General features: G+C 40.9%; 1 protein-coding gene across 1 annotated transcript; it reads right to left on the bottom strand.

Annotated features, from left to right (window-relative positions):
- Positions 1–6,914: 6,914 nt before the first annotated feature.
- Positions 6,915–20,288, bottom strand: LOC123180964 (protein CHROMATIN REMODELING 20). The gene is made up of 26 exons (XM_044593164.1): positions 20,070–20,288; positions 18,958–19,319; positions 18,321–18,383; positions 18,143–18,238; positions 17,952–18,044; positions 17,253–17,443; positions 16,907–17,144; positions 15,325–15,420; positions 14,715–14,792; positions 14,139–14,615; positions 13,742–14,019; positions 13,552–13,639; positions 13,251–13,454; positions 12,814–12,933; positions 12,205–12,371; positions 11,504–11,645; positions 11,187–11,336; positions 11,039–11,094; positions 10,665–10,965; positions 10,310–10,451; positions 10,134–10,189; positions 9,620–9,852; positions 8,318–8,521; positions 8,160–8,238; positions 7,803–8,038; positions 6,915–7,561 (listed from the first exon to the last, which is right to left on the bottom strand). The coding sequence occupies exons 2-26, from the start codon at positions 19,270–19,272 to the stop codon at positions 7,183–7,185; spliced, it is 4,482 nt and encodes a 1,493-aa protein (XP_044449099.1). The 5' UTR covers positions 19,273–19,319; positions 20,070–20,288; the 3' UTR covers positions 6,915–7,182.
- Positions 20,289–22,637: the final 2,349 nt, after the last annotated feature.

The raw sequence follows: 22,637 nt of genomic DNA, 5'->3' as shown, positions 1-22,637 counted from the left end.
GCGAAAGTTTTATTCCATTTGGACTCCGTTTGGTATTCCTTTTCTGTGAAACTCTAAAACAAGGAAAAACCAGAAACTGGCACTGGACTCTAGGTTAATAGGTTAGTCCCAAAAATCATATAAAATAGCATATTAATGCATATAAAACATCCAAAACAGATAATATAATAGCATGGAACTATCAAAAATTATAGATACATTGGAGACGTATCACGACTGCCCGGCTAGTACAGCCACACCACCAAGGAACCACTCCTCTCCGAAGTTCTGAGGACCATTGAGGGATCCCTGATGGCGATGCCACTCTCCATGGTTCCGGCGCCAGAAGGTGCGATAGCGCCAAAGGTGAGAACAAGTGTGCCGGAGATGACGCGGGTGCATTGGAGGATGGCAGCCCGGTCATCCTTCCTGGCGAGGAAACCAAGCCAACCATCGTGCATGTGGTCAATGTCGGTACCAAAGAACCTTCTGCCAGTTTGTTGGCGAGGGGTGATGAAGATATGGCTCTGGCTCGTGGGACTAGGAAAAGAAAGATGGACGTCGGGGCACCATTGCAGGATCTGTTCAACCCCTGCCATAAGCAACACAAGAGCTGGTCATGGCTGAAAATACACTAGCTGCCCCGACTACTCAAGTTTTATCTTCAAACTGGTTGCCTTTTAATGTGGAGGCCATGGTGACCTCACTTCCCTGACGCGCCCTTCCTCCTTCCTCATCCAGTGCGGCCATCAGGCGAGTCTCATCATAAATGCATATGGACTCCTCAGAGGCGCGGAACTTGATCCAACAACGGGCCACTAAGCTGCCTTGGTTCAATGCACACTTGATCCAGCAAAGGACCACTCTAACCAGCATGTTGGAAGCCTGCAAGGCCATGGCGGAAACCATGAAGTAGCTTATGATGGCCTTTGATTCGTTTGTTGAGGTAAATGCCCTTGCCAACTTTATCTATTGATTTCGTCATATATGTTGTAGCCCTTGGGTTGTAGGTCGGTTTTATGAATCTGGCATGCAGCTTGAAGTTTCTCCTTTTTTGTTGAATTGTTCGTCCAGTAGCCCTTGAGCCGATGTCCGTCTTACATCATAAGCCAGGCTATTGGTCATTTTGTTTAGGACTTTGGTTTTTTCTGCGCAATATCCCGTACCCTCGAGACTCGGGCCAAGAGGCAAGGGGCAGAGTTTTCCATGCAATACCTGATCTACTCGTCTAGCTGGATACCCTACCTGGCGTGCCACTTTCGATATGTTTTCTGGCATATCCCTCAATAGGGTATCCAACCAAATGGGTAATCAGATGGCAATAGAGGCAGAGTTTACCTAGGTTCAGGCCCAGCTTACGTATATTTATTGTATAGGGGTTACAAAGATTGAGGGATTGAGAAAAGCTCTAGTTAGGATGGTTTCAATTGGGGTCTAGGGTTACAGGTTCTAAGTCGGTTAGGAGGAGTCCTCTGGGCGTCGGTCGCCTTGCCTTGTACTCTAAGCCTTCCGGGACCACCACAATGTAAGGCCATAAGCCGGGTTGATTGGCCCACAACATAACCAACCTAGGGGGGCCAGGCCGGCCTAGTTAGGCTAACTTCATGTAGGCGAGGAACCGTTGGGTCGTAACACCATAGAGCTTTGATCATGTATCACCCCTTGTGGGATTACTCCTACATGGATATTGCTCCCTTAATGGAGATAAAGGCATCATCGTCAGGGGAAGACTCGATAAGAGTATCAGAACATCCACCTGTGGGGAAGATTGATCCATGTAATTCAAGACCAACATTACTTAGGACTTGGGGAAGAACCCTAGTTTGTTCCATATCTCTCTTGTGAATGATTTGGATCAACTATCCAGGTGTACCTTTTGTTTTAACTTGTGTGTTGATTTGTGCTAGTTTTCCTTGTGATTTTACCTTATTCCTGTGCTCTTCCTCAAATTCACCTCCAATTCGTGAAGATCGGCCCACCCAAGTGCCATGCCCCTTATAATTTGGTATCATGAGCAAGGTTGCCACGAATTGGAAACCTCACCTGCATTTGCTAGCCTCTTCTTATTTTTTGCCCAAGTCAAAAAAATTCCAAAATGAAATAACCTCACACAATTTCTTATGGTTCATTGGATTTCGTGTGAAAAGTTTGGATTTGATCCATGGATATCTTGCTATACTGGTTGGTCTACCTTCCTTTGTGTTCCCATAGCCCTTTTCCCCTTCAATTTTGACCAAGAAATCATGTTTTTGTCTAAATTTGTGATTTAGAAAAAAAATCCATTTGGTCGACTGTTCGGCTAATTCCCCCCCCCCCCAGAACAGAAGGTTTTCACAATAAGCCAAACTGTCAGGGACTTTTGGCCGTACTATCTACCTCCCATAATACTGTTGCAGGTGCTTTGCCGTTTTGGCCATATCTTTCACATTTGGACGTTTAAGTGTTCTTTGGACTCGTTTGGAAGTTATCAATGTGCCCATGGTCATTACATAGGTTTCCACATCATTTGGCCAAGATAAATTTGGAGGAACGTCACCAATGCTAACCATTTCCACACACAATCACATGTGTGGCATCACTTCATCGCCTAAGCATAATCCAAGGTACCACTAGGTACTGTCTGCATAGACAACCACCAAGTGCATCACCAGTGACCACTTCATCCTTTGACACCTTCAACTGGAAGCAGTGATAGTTATACACGACTTCGTCAAAATTTAAGTGTGACGAAGATAACCATTATGTCACAAGCTTTGCCTTCTTGTGGCATTACCTTTCTGAGCCATTCTACCCTTTGCAATATCATTGATCCCATTGAGCCTAGCTATTTGAGTACTGTCGGGCATTGTATACTTGAGCACTATAGTGATATCTTCATCATATACATGCTATTTTGAGCATTGCATAGGGAGATTCATTGGTATCTACTTTGCGCATCACTTGGTATCTTGTGTAAATGTTAGTCATATCTCGTGATCGTCAGTATTATATCTTGGCTTTGGCAGAAGGAAAAAATCATAGGAAGAAAAGGTCAAAAAACTTATAAGAAAAAGTGAAAGAGCACAAAGATAGATGTGCAAGTATACTTCATATAGGGAAACGTCAATTTTGTGAGTTGATAAGTGGTACCAAGTAATGAATATGTTGCCTTGTATGTGCAATCGAGTTTCACTCCTTGTTTTTGTGCAACATGAGCTTAGTCTTTGGTATGCCATATATTTTGTTGCTCATTCTTTTGGTTGTCCAAGATCCATTTTATTTTCGTGTGTGTTCCATTTTCCTCCTTTCTATAATTTGAGATAAACTTGCATTGCTTTGAGTTCATTGGGATCTTGCCCAATTCTTTTAATATTTTGATCCAACTATTGCTTGATTCTGATCCACTAAGCTTATCAAGATCCACGCATAGTGTTCTTGTGAGTTTGTAGGTATGTGTTGGGGAACACTTACCATCATTTTGCTCACTTGGTATGTATTTGTCAATCTTTAATTCTTTTCCTCCAAGGAGTGGAGAAGGTAATTTGTTATTGTTCTTTCCCTTTTATCCGCTTACTATTTGCACCTAGTGCCATCATGTCTAGGCAAAGTTGACCATATGTGGAGAGCACGCGACAAAGCCTCGAAAATCCAGCGCCAGCACTCTAGGAGAGAGTGCCACACAAGAAATAAGGATGTTAGTGGCCATGGCAACTTCACGAGCAACTATAATAAATCAAGTACCATTACATCAAGAAGGTACACTAACACGGGCCCCATATGAACTCATCGACAAGTGCCGCCTCGAAAAGCCCCACAAGACAATGGACAAGAGAAGCTTCCCAAGCTCAAGTCCACTACCTCCACGAGCTACTTTGACTTCGACAATGAAAGTGCACTTGTCCCTAAATGGTGTTTTGGTGTGATGAAAATGTGGTTAGTGGGACTAATGATGATTACCAACAAAAGGAAAAACATGTGGTTTTCCGACGACTCAAAGTTTTATTTTGGTTTCTTCAACCACACTACTAAGAGTGGTCGAAATGCTTGGATGAAAAGTGTGGGAAGATGCAAAACATATACACTAGCCATCACACTTTTATCAACCAAAAATTGTCAAAGACCACCCAAGGATGTGTCCCAAAGCAGGCGGCTTACCTCGTGCACCCGGGGTACATGGGTCGTGCACAGGGGCCAGCATCAACTCTCTAGACACCTTGCGCACACGGGTTTGAGTTTGAAACCCTCTAGATATCCCATGCACACGGTCTTGTACGGTGCACATGGGGGGCGTGCACACGAGGTCTGACCCCATGCACATGGGGTCTCCAGGCTGTCAATGGTTACATTTAAAGGTGAGTTATGTAAAGCCACATTCTCCTACCTCCAACTCTAACTCTAATGTCTTGTGAGACTTCTACCATTACTACACATTGATTTGCTCAATACTCTCAATCCCTCCACCCAAATTTGTTAATACTTTGGAATTTGAGAGAGCAAGACCTAATCTACACTTTGACCAAACGAATTCGTGTTCTTCGCTTGATTTCTTCATCAACACTTGTTACTCTTGGCGATAGGGCTCCTAGTTGGATAGGAGTCAAGGCCCAGAAGCTTCCTTGCTTGTGGTGTGCTCTAGAAAGTTTGTAAATGTGTGGTGGTCACCTTCAAGACTAACCCGAAGTGATTTTAGGATCGTCCTTTGGGGGTGACTCAAAGGAAGAATAAGGTTAGCCACTTTGTGGTGCTCTGGAGCTTTGGTTCCTACACCTCTCCAACGGAGATTAGCACTCCCCAAAGAGTGTGAACATCGGGATAAATATGCGTCCTCGACTCACTTGTGGCTAATCATTTCCCATATATTTACTTGCCTTGTATGATTGTTGGCTTGGTAATTAGATTGTTGCATAGCATACCTTTCTTTGAGCTTGCTTGCCATATAGGTTGTTCTCACCTAGTTGCATATCTAGAGAACTTAGTTTATCCGCATTGCCCTAAATTTCAAAGTTAAGCTTAAAAAATTTAATCTCCTATTCACCCCCCCCCCCTCTAGTCGGCCTCTCGACGATCCTTTCAAACAACGACTATGAGATACCATTATATGGGGCTCATGACCCCTGAATAGTACCACAAGTGAGAATGGAGAATGGACGACTACCTCAAGCTTCATGAAGTACCCTCTAAAGAACAAGTGATGTGGGCCACAAGACACTTCCCACGGCTACACATCTACATGTTGGCTTCACGTACTTTCGAATACACTTCAAACGAGTTGGTACAAGATGAAGAAATCTATGTGGTGGGAGTTTGTGACATCCACATTCTCGGAACAATTGCAGAACACCACAGAAGGATCCAAGTCCCTCGACGAGTACTTCTTTGAGATGAAGCAAGCCTTGTGACGAGCCATTGAAGACGACACCATTTGGATGAAGTACCACTTCACGAATGGATTACACAATGATTTCACTAAGGCCATCTACCTCAAGAAACACAATTCCCTCGATAACCTGTACAATGGTGCTCTCAAGGCAGAAAGATACACCAAGAGGGCCAAGGCTACTCGCACCCAAGCACACTTGACAACAGCCAAGCTCCAAGAAGGAGAGTATGAGGATAGCGCCACCATGATGTCCAAGCCCGACACGACATTATTCTAAGATGGCGCTACGAAGTTTGATATCACCGTCCTCCCTCTTAGTCATGGAACTAAAGATGCCTTGTCGAGCATGACTCTTTTTGAAGACAACGCAACGATGACTACGACTATGGAGCCACTCAGGGAACATGCTTTGGAGGCAAGAGACATGGCGGCGAGCAAAGAAAAAGCTTCCACCTTTTGCGACGAAGATAGTGAGATGGCCGAGCATGATGATGTGCCATGGTGACGAGATGGTCATGATGAAAAAAGATGACGCACCCCCACATTATTCCATCAAGATGATGAAGATGGCCACAAGTTGATACTTTAAACCACACCCACTTCGCATGAGCAGAACAACCAAGATAACAAAGGTGATGATGATGTGATTGTACCTCTAGCGGACAAGGATTGCTCGCATGATACTGATACTTCTTTCGCTATGTCACATGATATTTTGCATTCTAAGTGCTTTGTTTTGCTACCCATCTATGATGGTATGATGATGGGTATGTGATGTCAAGTAATTTTTATACCATGCTACACATGATGTCTTCTGATAATATGTCATATGATTTTTGCAACCCTTCAATCTTTGTCTTATGCTATGGATGAGATTTTTGAAATTCACATATTTGCAGTGTTCCCGTTTTTGTAGTAACTTATCGACACGTTTGGTTGGGACAAAAAAGCACAACTTCCAAATACAGTGACTTCCGAAACCATAACCAGCGTTTGTTTCGCTCGCGATGTATTCTGTAACAGTGCTTCCTGATACGGCGCTTCGTAAAGTTGAAACCGCCCGAAGCGGCCGGGGTTAGAAATCAGACCGCGGTGTATTCTGTAGCAGTGCTTCCTGATACGGAGAGCGCACGAACCAAACAAAGGAGGTATTACGTAACAATATTCAGAAACAGCGCATCCGGATTGATACGCTAAACTGAATACGTTACCATGGCCGAACCAAACGCATCGTATATGTCATTCCCATAGAATTCAACTTGGGACTGGATATGTCCCATAAATTCAAACACCCTTCTAGTTGCCATCCAAACTGACTCTGCAAAACTGAAGATGGCGGTAGAGACTAAAGAGAGATGGATCGGTCGAACCTGAGACGTATTGCAGCTGAAATGAGCTTGCCTTTGGAGATACAGTGTTTATGTTAGTGTTACGTGAGCAGAATAAATGTTCAGATGCTGTAGGAAATTTTGCGAGGGTTAATCGTTACACCGATATCTGGGTGCAGGATGCTCCCAAGTTTGTAGCTACCCTTCTGGCAGCTGATTGTACGCCTTTACGAGAGTAATAAACTCCATTTTCCATCTCAAAAAGAAATCTCCCTTGCGAAATTCACAGCTCGTCTGCAGACCCAAAAAAACTCAATTCCAATTAATTCCCTAAGTGAAACTCCTGACAACAATCTTTCACCGACCACGTGGTTCTCCGTTTGTACCAAAAGGTGAGATTTGCCCTCTCACTAAGTATATACACTAAAAGCCTCGCAGACAAAATGCATACGCTAACCCTTAAAAAACGAGCTGAAACGCGTAGCTGTGATTCCACATGGAGTAAGCCAAGTGGGGTCACCTCAATCTACCATCTGATCTGTTTAGTGCCTCCCAACTAATGTTCTGGCCACATTCGTCACAGCTTGTCGTGCATCCTGCTTTGGTACCGTGGCTTCTGAGAGTCAGCATGTGGTTCAAGTTGGTGCATTTCTTCTGGTTGTTCGAATGAGATTTTGGTTGCTGCGCTTGCCGACTTCTTGAAGTAACTTTAGGCGGTGGAGGGTTGGTCTCTGTTGGTTTTCTCTCGGAATCATGTGCACCTTTCCTTGCCACGGCATCCAACTGCTGCGATTGTTTGAAATTTGACCATGCCATATCTTGCTCTTCCTTGGTGAGTCTTTCCTCTTCGTTTTCTTGCAGAAGAACTTCGTGTTCATGGTAACCTGCAATCCACCTGTAAATTTGAACCAGATATTACGCTTCCAGCAACTGCTTAACACACATATACATTCATAGCAAGAGAACAACATAAATTAGGCAGTCGAGAAAGAAATAAACGACCTCCACATGTGTGATAAGTTTATGAATTCCAAAATATTGGGCATTATAGATTTTATAACCTGTCTTTTTCTTACAAAAGAGAATTGTGACGTGATTTCTCTTATAAGTTTTAACATAAATAGGTTAGGCATTACCGAGGATGATCACTAAGTAGGTTCAGCATGAGCGTGTCCACCGGTAGTTCAGTGCTATTGGGCATGGATAGCTTCTCCGTTCCAACCTTAGTGTGATCAATTATGGTATCATTCCCACTCTCGTCCAACATTTCCTCATCACCAAATTCAAAGAGATGCAACATCTCTTCTTTGGAGATTGTTCTAGACACTTGCTGTCTATCCACCACTCTTGCTGCGAGCCCTTCTTTTGTAACCTATCAACAACCAAGAGATTCATATTGATAAGATTCCAAACAAGAACTTTATTTTACTATGTAAAAAAACAATTTAGTTCTAACTTGGGACCCCACCAGAAGGCAGCAAATATCACAATACCTGCCGCTTATATATTTTTTCTTCCATTGTACCATGTGCCATTAGGCGGTAAGCGTACACAGGTTTCATCTGGCCATACCTGTATAGAGTACACATCAAATAAACATATAATCACATAAAAATGCAATTAATGTGTGAATCATGCTACTAGTTCTTACCTCCAAACCCGATAAATGGCCTGCAAATCATGTGTTGGATTCCATGAACCATCCAGAAGGACCACACGGTTTGCTGCATGAAGGTTTATACCCAGAGATCCAGCTCGAGTAGATATCAATGTGCATTTTACTTTTGTGTTTGCAGGGTCATTAAATCTTTCAACAAGGTTCTGCCGCTCGGAAGATGGAGTGCTCCCATCAAGCCTGTATGGCACAGTACAAGTATGTGGTATTTGAAGAATTAAAACTGATGATACACAAATCTTTGCAGAACAGGGTGCTCAAAGTAACAACACCATCTTTGCATAAATAAATAATTATTATGAACACTATTTGTCAAACTACACGCTGGTAATACAGCAGTCATCTTTGCAGAAATAGTGCCAAAAATGCTGCCATAGGGGACCAAAATGATCCAAAAACTTGTTTCAGCATGGTATGTCATGATTAGTTGCAAGCTTAAACTGTCATAGTTATGTCAGCTTGTATGGCCGCCAGCAGCAAGCTAGGGGCATCTGGATGAGGATATTCTCGAACAAATTTTACAACTGAAATATCCTGCCATCGATATATATTTTAGGAAGCAACACACACACACGTTCACCTGAGTCGCAAAAATTGTAGCATCCCTGATTCACGCAGTGTCCTAAAGAATCACCAGTTACCAGTCAACAAGAACAGGTCCTCTTTTCTGAACCCTGTCTACTTCAGGGCTATAGAATTAACCACCCACTCTCTCGCAGGATTGCTTAAAAAACAATATAAGATCGTTTTCTCAAGCTATGTTAGCTTGAAAAATGATCTTATATTGTGGGACGGAGGGAGTACATTATCGTTAGATTCAATCCCAAAGAATTGAAAGAAAAGAAATAGAAAACATAACCCAGCAGGTTTCCAGCAGAAAAAAAGGCACTATGTACCACTGTTATAAAGGCGGGAAAACTCTTGGAATAAAAGGCACATTTTCTTTCACATTATCATGTAATAACTAACGAACTGCAAATTATTAATGATATATTTTGTAGTTTACTAGAATAAACACAATATTGTGGTAAACACTTACATACTGTCGTCGCAAACAAAAAAAAAAGACTTGCATACCAATAGGTTCAGGTCTTAAGTTGTCCACAACAAAAATAAGTTAATCCAAAAAATAGACGAATTGACAACACACAAGATTATCTCATCCGCACGCCGAAACAACAAATTAAAGCAACAAAAAACTGTGAAACTACCTAATCCACACCAATAGTTGTACGATTCATGTGTGCAAAAGAAATACAGTCAAGTGTGGAGGTATACCTGTACCAGTCCTTGCCCTGCTTCCAGTATTTGCCTTCCTTTCCTTTGATTTGCATCTTAGATAGATAAAACTCCACCAAATCCAAAGTGGTTAAATTCTGGCTGAACACTAGTGCCTTGTCACCCAATTCATAACAAGTCGCCAGTATATCAAGGAGCAAGACCATTTTGCCACTGTAATCTGCTTCCTTAAAAGTATTATCATCCAGAAGGTTCTCCCACCAGTTACTTTCCTACAGGAAAACAGAAGCACATAAAGGTAAAAAATTTAACGACATTAATGTGCGGGTGGAAAGCATTGCACCACTAAAGGGTCTGCATATGTTTCAATTTATCCACCATTATGGTACATATAGACCATATTAGTAAACAGAGACCCAGTACACAGCTGGACAGTATAAATAACTGAATAGCATTGTATGCACAATGCACTACAGAATATCGTGCCAATTAATTTTTGCCATACTTCAATTGGAAATTTCTGATAATCTACATTGTGTGAATAATCAAGTACCTCGTTCAGAAAGTCAATTTTCTTGGACCGCTGATCAGTTCTACTCTTCTGTTTCCCTGAAACGACAAAAACAGTTCAAACCAGGTGTAAATTCTGCACAGAAGAACAAAAGGGAAAATGCATCGGAGGAGCTTCAGGCTAAGACACCAAGGGAAAGGCACTAAATAACAAATTACCTCCATTTGGCAATTGAATTTCAATATTATGATTATCATCACTAGAACTCTCATCCGTCAGAAAGTTCTCAACAGCATCTTCTCGGCGCAGACTTCCTCTCTGCTCTTTAGCCATCTGGAGAAGGCCCGGGTGGTTCCATATCTACACATTAACATATAGTCCAGCATAAGTAACAAAGTATAAAGAAATATGATCATGGTATAACACAGTAATACTAAGGTTAGTTCAATTTTAGTTCAAAGCTGCGACACTTATTTTGGATCGGAGGGAGTAGCATTTTAGCAACAACAAATAAGACCAGACAATGTTACTTTTTTTTTGTTTAATGAAATGCACAATGATTCAAATTTATACCTGGGCTAGTTTTTGATATTTGGCAAAGAAGCCACCGTGCTGATAAGGTTTTTCAGAAGTGCCGCTTGAGAAACCATGCACATCCAAGAATCTTCGGTATAGTTTTCTTTGCAGTTGAGAGAGCTTTACGGTAATGACAAAAACCTTCTTTGGCGGTAGATCATTCTTCACCACATTCATGTCCATTCGCTGGACAAAGCCTTTCAGCTGTTCATACAGAATGTGTGACCGTTGGTTCATGATCTTGACATCATCTGATGTAGAATTTGTGTGTTGCCCATTTTCAATGGGGTTCTGGAACCTGATAGAACAAAACATCTCAATCCCAAAATTTAAAGACATTAAGGTGCCAATGTAACTGAGCATTACATTACCTATTGCGGAATTCATGGCTGCTTCCAAGAAAACCTTCCCTGACAAAATCAACCATCTGATCACAGGATGAACCAAAAGCAATTAGGCATCAAATATTGTCAGTAACTGGAAGATAAAACTGTATATGGTAAAGTGGAGGTTTCTTACACAGTAATATTCCATCAAATTATTCTGTAACGGGGATCCAGTTAACGCAATTCTTCTTTGCGTCTTTACTTGTTTTAGAGCGTGTGTAGTGTCAGCCTTCCTATTCTTGATCATATGTGCTTCATCACATACAAGAATATCTGGCCCACACTGACAGTGACATGTAAGTGAACTACATCAGAACCCATGGCAAACTGAAAACATTATACATCATAATTCATGCAAGACATGAACATCTACAAGTTATTATGCTCTCACATAATGAGCTGGCATACATACAAGCTTGAAACAAAATAACACAACAAATGGAATATCACCTGCAATGCATTAGAAATCTCATCTGCGGTATCTTTTTCCTTCACATGTCTTCCAAGAGATAAGTTCCTAAATGATGAATAACCAATGAGAAGTACTCCACCTTTTGCTCGCCACTTGTTAAGTAAATACAGCCTTTTTAGCCTGCAAATAGAAAGATTAGAGATTAGAGTGGAAATATGTAGTTCCATGACAAAAAGAAAGATTAGAGTGGAAATATGTAGTTCCATGACAAATATTAATAATGAAAACATCACAAACAGAGTGAACCCACATCTCCACAAAATATTTACATATAAACACACAGGTTTTTCTGAACTGAAAACTGTAGAAGAAGCCGCTATGTTTCACAAGAACACAACAGACACACCAAATAAAATCCTTAATTTATGTCACAAAATACAAACCACCAATCAAGTTCCATCTCCCATGGTAGGAATCAGTGTATCAATGGTAGTAGTTGTTTAACATAACAGATGGCCCTTTTCAGAGCTTCTCTTTAGACCTCATAGGGTAAAGATTTCTTTAAAGGCCGGTACAAGCTAGATTGTTACTATTCCAATTGCAGTAGAGCACATTAAGTTTTTACAAGCTGGAATTATTGGCACTAGACAGCCTCTAGGCTACATCCATTGAGTAAAGAAATTTAACTACATTAACAGTAACACAAAGGATAACATAATTACAAGTAAATTATCCGCACCTCGGAACATCTTCCAACATGTACACACGAAGAGGCTTTAGTTCGGCCGGTTGCCACTTGGTGAACTCTTTCTTCCAATTATGCAGAACATTAACAGGGGTAACTATAAGTGCCGTGCGGAGTCCCAACTGGGCACATCTCATAACAACGTACAGGAAGGTAATAACCTGCAAAGTACAATTCATAAATATAGGTATGCAACTCCAACTATAGTTCATGTCATGGGGGTGGAATAAGGCCAAACAAAGGCTGCCTTGAAAAACATTAACACTTGCTACATAATTAATACTCCCTCCGTCCCAAAATAAGGGTCTCAACTTCGTACTAAGTTTGTATATAGACATATTTTAGAGTGTAGATTCACTCCTTTTGCTCCGTATGTAGTCAATTGTTGAAATCACTAGAAAGACATATATTTAGGAATGGAGGGAGTACTAAGCTTGAGACACTTATTTTGGGACAGAGGGAGTAGCAATTAAGCACGTACACCGAAACTGGTAAAAGTGAAAAGCACACATCGCATACGTTAGAATAGCTCCCAGCACATAATTTAAATCGACATCAGAATATGTTCATGTAACTGGATCAAGGTAAAATATCTACACATACCTGAAAAGTTTTCCCAAGCCCCATGTTATGCGCCAAAATGCACCCAAAACCTTTGTCACCAGATTTGACTGTTCTAACAGACTGGATAACATTTTCCCACAAAAATATTATTCCTGCTACCTGAAATATGAGAATGCAACATATAAGGGGTCCAGCGGCTGTATGGGGTAGAGGTCATGACTGGTATGCAAGTGACATGGTGCCACCTAGCAAACAATTACAATTAAAGAATGTTAAGCATCTTAAAGCAAAATTATGAAAGCAATGGTAGGAACACAGTCAATCATCATGTGATAAAGATTTCTATTTGTACATTTCACCATGCAAGCACATTACGAGCCAGCACATCATTTTTGATACAGGGTTTTACAAATCAAATTTAATTGCAAGGATGAATGCGCATCGCAGCGTTTATAGGGTATATATCAAAAACAAACCTGATGAGGCTTCAGTTTAGCAGATATGCTGCTTGGAATTCTAACAGGTTCCTCGTCTTCCTCCCTGGCAGGGTTGACAATATGGCCATCCCCAGCATCCTGTAGAAAGACTTCCGATAGAGCCCCAGAGGAAGTTCCAGTGTTGCTGCTCCTTAACTTGCTGGCAGACTGCTCATGCATGGACTTCAAATGTTCTTGCCTAGCCTATAAAAGAATGTACAAATTACAACCTGGACAGCTTCCAATAAAAACAAATGTTTGATATGTCAAAACAAAGCTTCAAAACGTAAAAGACACACACCTTCTCCATTGCAATTTTACGCTTTGTTTCCTCCCCAAGTTCTGTATCATCCATGATTCTTCTTATCTTCTTTTTCCTTTTGTGCTTGCTGAACAGGTTTTACATGTTCGATTAGCTTGAAAAATCTTCAGTGTTATATCTACAGTGTGATAAATAATAAGAATACTGGTAAAAGTGCAAAAGGGCATACCTAACAGGGTCATTGGTTTCAGTTCCAGAAGTGTTGTCACCCTCGAGATCAGAAGATTCAACACCACTCAGAGCCTTATCACATTCAGAAATTAAGTGTTCCAGTTGACTGGGTTGGCAGCAGCAACACTGCCAGCCAGTGACTTTGGCTTCTGATATGCATTTCTCACCAAGATTCTTTAACAAGCATTTTGTACAAAAAAGCATCTTACACGAACTGCAACTTAGAAGTTGTTCACATTGAACACACCAGGTGCAATAACCACCAGATACAGGGCCCTGTAATAAAAATAAACAGCTTAGCTAAGAATATTACAAATGCATTGTTCATCCCCCAAAAATAACTGATGTTATTTTTAAACAGTTCAAAACTATCAGCAAAGAGGGTAAGTATTCACCTCAAGACGGTTCTTCTCTATCACCAGAAATCTGCAAGACCCACAAACAGCAACATCCAGTACTGGGTGACGATGCACATCAGAGGCATTCAACATTTTGGTGCAAATTGTGCACTTAAAAGCCTTAGGTAAATCCATATCACTAAACTTAGGGCTTTGTGATGGGAAAAGATCAAGATCAATAATGTCAACCCCCTTTTCAAGCTCTGCTGAACTATGCTCGCTGTCCTTGATATGCAAAACTAGCTTGCGGTCCATCTGCATGTCATCGTCACTCTCTATCACTACAGTTTTTGACCTCTTGTGGTCAAGCTCAACATCATCTTCGCGTGTGCGCTTCAGCAACTCAGCGGAAACTTCATCTTTATCCATTTTCTGTTTTTCAGATTCAGGACGACCACTGTTGGTGTCCAAAACACCATCATCTAGAGGTAGCTTACAGCATCCATTTGATGACGAGGCCAAACCGAAGTTGCCCTGCATTGAATGTTAATTAGAGCACCCAAGAGAAACAGACCAATCCAACAGAGTAAGAAAAAGACTGATCTCGCGCCAAATACTAACATGAGCAGTTACCTTACACCAGCCGTCTGTCCTTTTTTCCATATAACGCCGCAAACGTTTTATCGCCTTTGCATCATCTTCTTCTCTTACCTACATAAGGTATTTCATTGGTATTTACATAACAACAAATAACATGATGTACAAAATATCAGCAATCCTCAGCTTTTAAACAAGCCGTTATGTCACTTGTATTGCAACCGAATCAGAGAATCGGCATGACCACATAGTACTGAGCGGTGTTTCCTCATAAAAAGAAATAGGTTCTGAGCAATAGAGAACAATCAGGAAAGGTAGATAGATACAACGATTATAAGCATCGCAGCGAAGTCATTGGTATGCAGAGTAAATGTTTGCAATCAGCATTTTAACAAAGTAGACATGTAACTACCAAAATACAATTTGAGATTTTAACATTTTATGCATCCACCGTGAACAAAACATACAACTCTATCAAACTAGGAGGAACTAGGTGTTATAGAAAGCAATAAATCAAGTAAAAACAGGAAACAAGCGCGCACGCACACACACACACACACTCTAGGACTATACAAAAAGCCCAAAGGAGATATTTAAGGATAGGAACATCAGGACAAAGAAGGGTGCATGGTTAGTTTCGACTGACCTTTCTGTATTTTCTCCTCTGTTCTTCAGAAAGCTCTATTTCATCAACGCATTTTATGTCATCAACAGCACCATCAACTTCAGCTATCTCCTCTACCTATAGAATAATAATTGGAACTTTGGTGGAACTATTCCATGGAAAAAAAAAATAAAATAAGTGGAAATTTGGATGGTGGCCAGCTTTACAGAAAATATCAGTATAATGGTAAGTACCATGGTGAACCAGTTACACGAAAGAATAATAAACATGGAACTCAAAACCAAAAAAAATACTGTCTCATTATTAAAACTAAAAAAGGATGCAGAGAAAAAATATAAGTGTCACACTAATATTAACAGAACAACCCATTTTCATTCTAGAACTTATAAAAAACCTTTAACAACAATGCTTATAAACAATTGTATGATGCATAGCTTCTATAATGATCAAAAATATGGTATCTTTACATTAAAATATATGTTGCATTCTTGTCTAATGTAAGCAGGTGAACTCAATGTGCACAAGAGGAAAATGTTTCAAGATGCAATGATGCTTAGGTTGATGGAAATTACAGTAGATCGCTAACAAAAGTATCACCAATCTGTAAAGAAAATGTATGGAGGGAGCATGCACGATGACTCACTTAATTCTTGGATGTTTTCAGTTTTGAAAGACCTCAAAGCTAATTGTGGTGTACTTATTAGTTACTTAAAACACATACAACCCAGACGAGATACCTGCCCTTGGTGACTCAACTTAAACCTAGTTTTGTTTGCCAAACTGATAGGTTAAAACACACCCTTCACAAACTGGGCCTTATATTTTGAAACAGAGGAGCAATCGAAGGCACAAAGAAGGTTAAAAAAAACACTTAATACATTAGCTTTTGGTGTAGCTTCCCCAGCTAATTGTATATCGATTTCCCTAACATAAATACATAATACCCATCAAAATGTTATCGATTGACAAGAATGCTGCCTTGGACCCCAAAAAACAGGAACTACTTGCAAACCAATATCAACTTCCTGAAGAAGTCATCTAATTTCAACTGGAGGGAGTAGTATGTTACTGAAAGCAATGACGGCATATATATAAGATAATTGATGTGCTTTCAACAACACAGCTCCAGCATTAGTTTTGCAAGATCAATCTAGACACCTTTTGAACATGCAAGCACTGGCGGTACTAAAAGTGTGGCCGCATTCATAGTGATACATTGTTAAATGGAGGGAATAGTAACCTGGATAACAGGATTGGTCATCAAGACACTGTGCATGCAACGGTTTGTATCCACGCCATATCATATTCATTACAAACATACAAGGTATATCTTTAGTTGTCTTAATCTTATCCAATTCATTTGACCTGTTGTTGCACTAATCAGATTGCACGCTTCAATAAATACAAATTCAAGTTAACTACTACTAAAGTTTACATTTCCCCAGACTGGAGAAGCATCAACAAGAATAGCTTCCTCTCTAAGGGAAATACATAAGTTTAAGATAGAATTATATTTCAAGAACGTATTGGATGAGCACATGAGGCTAAGTAAAATGCAACGGTGACACCACACAATGTAACAATGATCAGTTAAAGCTGGTACCTCATCAACTCCTGGAAATTGGAGACCTAAGGCGGCAGCCTCCTGGGGTGTATTGGCCAGATAAACTGATGCCCAGTTACTGCTTCCAAAAGAAGTTTTGGCACCCTCATTAGATTTAATTAGTTCATTGAATGAACTCCAACTTTTCTCATGGCACTGTACAGAATCATCATCCACAACAGGAACTTTTCCTGCAAGAAAGCCACTGGCACCTTCCTCCAGCAGCCTTCCATGTTTTCTGTTTGAAGCAAGTAGACTAAAGCTAAGGCTCGAAAAACAGAACAAAGGAGTAACCAACTTCAGTCCCTGACAGTTTACGTCAAAAAACTGTTTCCCCTAACATTACCTCCTTACAGGTCTACAAGACTGCAGGTACTCATCAGCTTTTCTGATTGATTGATTAGCTTGTTCAGGAACTTGAGAACCAACCCAATGAGTCCTGTTTTTCCATGCTTCAGTCTCACAAACATTTGGCGCTTGACTTTCTATTGATTTATAAAGGCTGGGAAGTTCAACGCCAGCAGCATCAAGTTCTTCCTGCAGTTAAAATTGCAATTTAGCACCTAGAGATACTGAAATAAACATCTACCAAAGGAAATGTAAGTAAAATAATGTCTCAAATTTCCTTCAAGAAAGTAAGTCTCAATTTAATATGACTAGAGTTGTGATATACTTTTTTTGAAAAGGGGTGCTTTAGATTTAAGCATTACACCCGGCCTCTGCATAACTAAGATGTACACAGCCAACACAAGGTCATGAGGCCTATGATAGAACAAGTTTAACACTAATCGCCTTTGTAAATATGTCTTAGCAAGGTCGAGAACTTCAGCGAATCTAATCAAGAGACTAGAAATACATGGTTAATCTAATATGAATAAACAATGAAACTTATTTTTATTTAAATAAATAAATAAAGCACGGGCATTTTGGACATGCATAGGATATCACATGGCAATGCCAGCAGGCATCACTATAGCACTGAGATATAATTTATCACCGGGTTTATTAAATGGACAGAAAGATGCTCTTTCGAGCAAAAGCATACCAACAGAACAGCACTACGGATCTCCAAATCATCAAGTTCAGTTGACCATTCCTTCTTGAATTGCTCCATCTCAATTGACACAGCTAAGTCCAACTATTTTAAGTAAAAATATATATATCATTGTATTGAACAGAGAGACTTAACAGTTAAGAATTTATAAACTGAAGCAAAACATAATCATTTTCACAAACCGCATCTCCTTGGAGCCTCTCAGATAACTCCAATCTTACTTCAGCCTCAATTTTTTCCAGTGATTCCTTTTCAAGTGATTCTTGCGCCTCAGCTGCCTGAGTGTTACCAAAGAAAACAATGAATGAAATGCTCAGGAAACAAAGGTGTCCATAAGACAACAGGGGTTATAAAGGTTACTTTGCTCTCAACATAATGGAATTCAGCAACTAATTCTTCGACTTTTTCCTCGGGCAGAGCCACCTGTTGGAAATCAATTGAGAGAACTTATAACCAAAATATGCACCCAAAAGATGGATGACGACACATCAAAATTACAGATTGCTGAAAAGAACTTGATATAATGCAGAACAGATGTGAGTAACATAAGTTGCACCTGCTATGTTTCAATCTGTTCAGCCAATCAATTGTCAATCAAAACCGAATTGATCGACAAGAGAGACCAAACTAGCATAATAAATGTTAGCATTAAAAAATACAATCATAGAAATGTTGAGGTGCAGCTGCAGCCTGATAAGATAACATTGATGATTAGTCTAGACATCATAATTGTGCTTCACAACTAAGGGGGGCAAGGACAGAGAAAAGCATATCAAGCAAACAATAGAAAATACTAAATGGTGTTCAACAAAAGCTGTCGAGAGTTCCATGTCAAGTTGGAAAATTAACTACAATCCATACAGCAAACATACATTTTCTAGGGACATGGTGACCATACTTTTTTCTCTGATTTAGAAGTTATGATCTCGAAATTGAACATGTTAAAAGTTAAAAGTTGGCCAGCCATAGATTTAAGTACATAATTAGATGCACAAACCTCAATGTCTGTCTCCTCAACATCAGACTCAGAAGTTTGTTCATTCTCTGACTCACGGAGAAATCCATACAGGTCACTGTCTGAATCATCATCACTGCTCATGGATGCTTCTTCATGCGCACTATTGTCCGTTTTGTCACATCTGTGTTCCTTGTGCTCCTCAAATGGACCTTCTATGATGTTGGTTTCTACTACAACTTTGTTCTCATCGCCTTCAGATTCTATAATTATGACATCATCTACTGGCTGTCCATTCGAGTGAAGAGCTTCTGTTTTCTTTAAATCGCCATCAGATAATTTTCCATTCACATCCATAGCTAGTGTTGACTAGCAGCGCTGCTACACATACATACAATTGCTTTCTGCAAAACACAAGGAAGACAAAGATTAGAATAATTTGAATGTAGAACTTACACATGTTCAAGCAACAATAAAAGAGATAGTAAATGTCATGTACTTTCTACATTTTCGTGAGCAGTAGTTAACAACTTAACAGTAATGCAGTACGACGCGTATCATCTAATGAAGAACTAAACAGAGCAGCATCTGAAGAACTTGGCAGTTGGGACTACATGAGCCGACCACCACACTGAATAAATGTTTGCAGCCACACCATTGCCGGTGGGACCCCATGCGTAAGACAATCATTTTTTCAGAATGCCAAAAGCAGCCTGCAGGAGGTTCAAATCATTTCAACTCGCAGAATCGCACCGAACCCGATCAACCCAGAAATAGATCAGACACCATGACACGTCATTAAACCCTAAACAACATCTCACATGCAGCACCAGCAAACAAGGAAACTTTCCGTGATTCTCCGAGAACGCTTCAGCCTTGCACTGCACGCGCAGAAAAGAGACGCGCCAAACCATGGAACCGAAAACACCCAAAATAGGACACAGCGCGAATGAGAAAAAAACAATCGAGCAATCCCAGAAACGACCACATTCCCCCAACAATTGCAACCGCCCACCCGCCGCCATTTCGTCGGAGCCGATCGGGGGAGGAACCGATGCAGGGCGCTCGAACCCCCTCCCCTTCGATCACGGAACACCAGCAGGGCAACACACGCACAAAAAGCGCGAACCGTACAAGGAGAGGCGAAGATTTACCTCGGAACGACGCACGCGGGGAGCCCCTTCTCTCTGCTAGGGTTTTCGTGCGCCTCTGCGCCCAAAAAACCCGACAAGGGCGGGCCGGGGAGGAGGCGCGGGGCGAGGCGGGACGGAGGTGGGCAAAGGGGCGCGAGGTTCTGTGGGGAAAGCGAAGGGGAAGATTGGGGAAACAATGGACGGGAAAAGGAAGGTTTTCCTCTTTTTATATCGAGGAAAAAACGAATGGTTTCTTCACTTAACAGCAAGCGAAACGACCCACGACCCGCCTCCTGCCTTTCAACTCGTCGCTCCTCCTCGTTTCAATCAAAAATAAATATAAATAAACTCGTCGCTCCTCCTTCCTGGCTACTCTTACCCACACGACGACAGGAAAACACCCCTCTCTCTCTATCTTTTGTGAAAACACCCCTCTCTTTACTTTACGTTTTTTAGGGGTCCCTCGCTCTCTAGTGTGTACCTCCGCACGGCGGGAGATGAAAACTTAACGGGGAACCTGATCTCGACTCTTCGGATTTTTCTTTTCTCGTGTTGGGCTTTGTGAAATTAAATGGGATGTAATTAAGTTTTTTAATAGGGAATGTAATTATTTTACGAGGAAGCCAACTTCCACTCGAAGTTAGCGATAGATTTCTAGAGCCGCTCGCCTCTACTCTCAAGTGTAAAAAGAGCTCAGAAAAAAAAATAAGGACACTACTAGGATTCCAACACACAACCTACTCCCTTCTTTCTGGTTTATAGGGCTCAATTCAAAAATCTCATCAACCAAGATAGATGATGAGTGGTGGAATACTTTTTGTAATTTACAAAAGCACCCAATTAATGCTCTTATTTTCCTTAAAAAAGTATGTTTACCAATGTATTAAGGACGCGTCTAGCGCTCGCTAGCGCTCCGGAGCGGCTGTCACTTTTCCCCATCAAACAAAAAAGAAAGATTCTTTCTCATTGTAAAAAAGGTAGAAAGGGCATGCAACATGTTTTTAATTACAGATTGAAAAGCAACCAAGTGTGAACACATTAATTTAGAGTTTCTTTTCATTTAAAAAGCCATAACTTTTGAATCAAACATCAAAATTAAAATCCGCTTTCACCGTTGGAACCCTTACGACGTGCTCTTCGAAACTAGATCTCCGCATGGGTAAGTTTCAATGATTTTTTTTGTGCAATTTAGTACCTCGTTTTGTGCAACTGTCTAGTGGTCGATGTGCAACTAGCTGACTGTGGATGTGCAACTTTCCGCCTACCCCGTGGATGTGCAGTTTTCACTGATGTCACCTCCACCCCCTCAAACTACCCCTTCCAGTGAGATGAGCAATTTCGTCCGTTGCTCGGGCCAACTGCCTAGTAATTGACGTGCAACTTTTTCGCTTGCCCGTGGATGTGCTTTCACTATTTACTACATCCGCCAACTTTCTAGTAGTGGTTGTGCAATTTCGGATACTGCCACGGCCAACTGTCTAACAGTGATTTGCAACTTTCTCCTATACCTCCAAGGATGTGTAGTTTCCCTGCTAGCACACGGTCCAAACCATCCCTGCTAGTGAGATTCGCAACTTTCGCACTCTGTCTATATGTAACTTTTCACAACCCTCATGAATGTCACTTTTTTACCATTCAACTGTCCTTTGCTTTCCTTTGCTTATCCATTCAACCGGAGTGTCGTGTCCTCTTTTCAAGTATCCTCTCATCTTGTCAAGTTATTGTTCTATTCATTCCATGTTCAACCGGAGTGCTGTCAAAATTATGTCATTCTTGTTCCTTGGCAATCTCGTTATACCGGTGTGGCTCCATATTCTTTTGGTCCGTTGAGCCCTTGTTTCTTGTCTTTCAACCGACAAGGTTCTCGAAGGTTCCTTGCTCCTCTTTGCTAACGGAGTGTTTGCAATCGCGTTCATCTCCATTGTTTTCTTCTTTAAATTATTTAACCTCTCAAGGTTCGTGGTTTCACTCGTTTGTCAAAGAAGCAACTTTGTTTTACCTCTTGCTTTTTCGTTTTTCTCCGGTGCCAGCCCTAGATCTCGGGACGAGATCCTCTTGTAGTGGTGGAGTGTTGTAACGCCCCGAGACCGATGCTCCAGTTGCCTTCCATTTATTTCGTTGACGTTGTGTGTTTGAACTGTTTGTTGCCATGATCGCAATGAGTGCCATTGTCATATTTTGCTTCTTGCATCATGTTCATCATTTGATTATATTGCATTGCCATGCCCATCTTTGTCATGTTGCATTTGTGCCTCTTGTAATTTTGCATTCTCATAATCATCATGTGCATTGTCATTTTCATGGATGTTACATTGTTGCATGCTCCATGTATGATCACGCTTCATCACCTCCTCCTTCCTTATTCTTTCCTTCATTTTGGCAAGTGACCTTTCCCCCTCCTCCATAAATGTTCATTCTTTTCCTGATGCTAGTTCACCATGCCTAAACCCTCTCTGCCAATTTTCAGCTCTTTTGGACTTGATTTGGTTGGAATCAAAATTGCCTCAAGTTTGAATTTAGTTCAAACTTGCGATAATTTTATTTCTCTAAAAATGCCCAAACCAATTATTTCAAATAGTGCATAATTCC

Source organism: Triticum aestivum, chromosome 1D (assembly GCF_018294505.1).
Source record: "Triticum aestivum cultivar Chinese Spring chromosome 1D, IWGSC CS RefSeq v2.1, whole genome shotgun sequence".
NCBI classification, from domain to species: domain Eukaryota; kingdom Viridiplantae; phylum Streptophyta; class Magnoliopsida; order Poales; family Poaceae; genus Triticum; species Triticum aestivum.
Note: the sequence above shows the minus strand (reverse complement) of the source record. Positions and strands in the feature narration are given on the sequence as shown.

Coding starts and splice junctions, on each gene's coding strand:
- LOC123180964 (XM_044593164.1), bottom strand. CDS start 19,272: ATGGATGTGAATGGAAAATTATCTGATGGCGATTTAAAGAAAACAGAA. Junction 17,145..17,252: donor TCTTGTAGACCTGTAAGGAG/GTAATGTTAGGG, acceptor TGCTTCAAACAG/AAAACATGGAAGGCTGCTGG. Junction 14,020..14,138: donor TAGAGAAGAACCGTCTTGAG/GTGAATACTTAC, acceptor TTTTTATTACAG/GGCCCTGTATCTGGTGGTTA.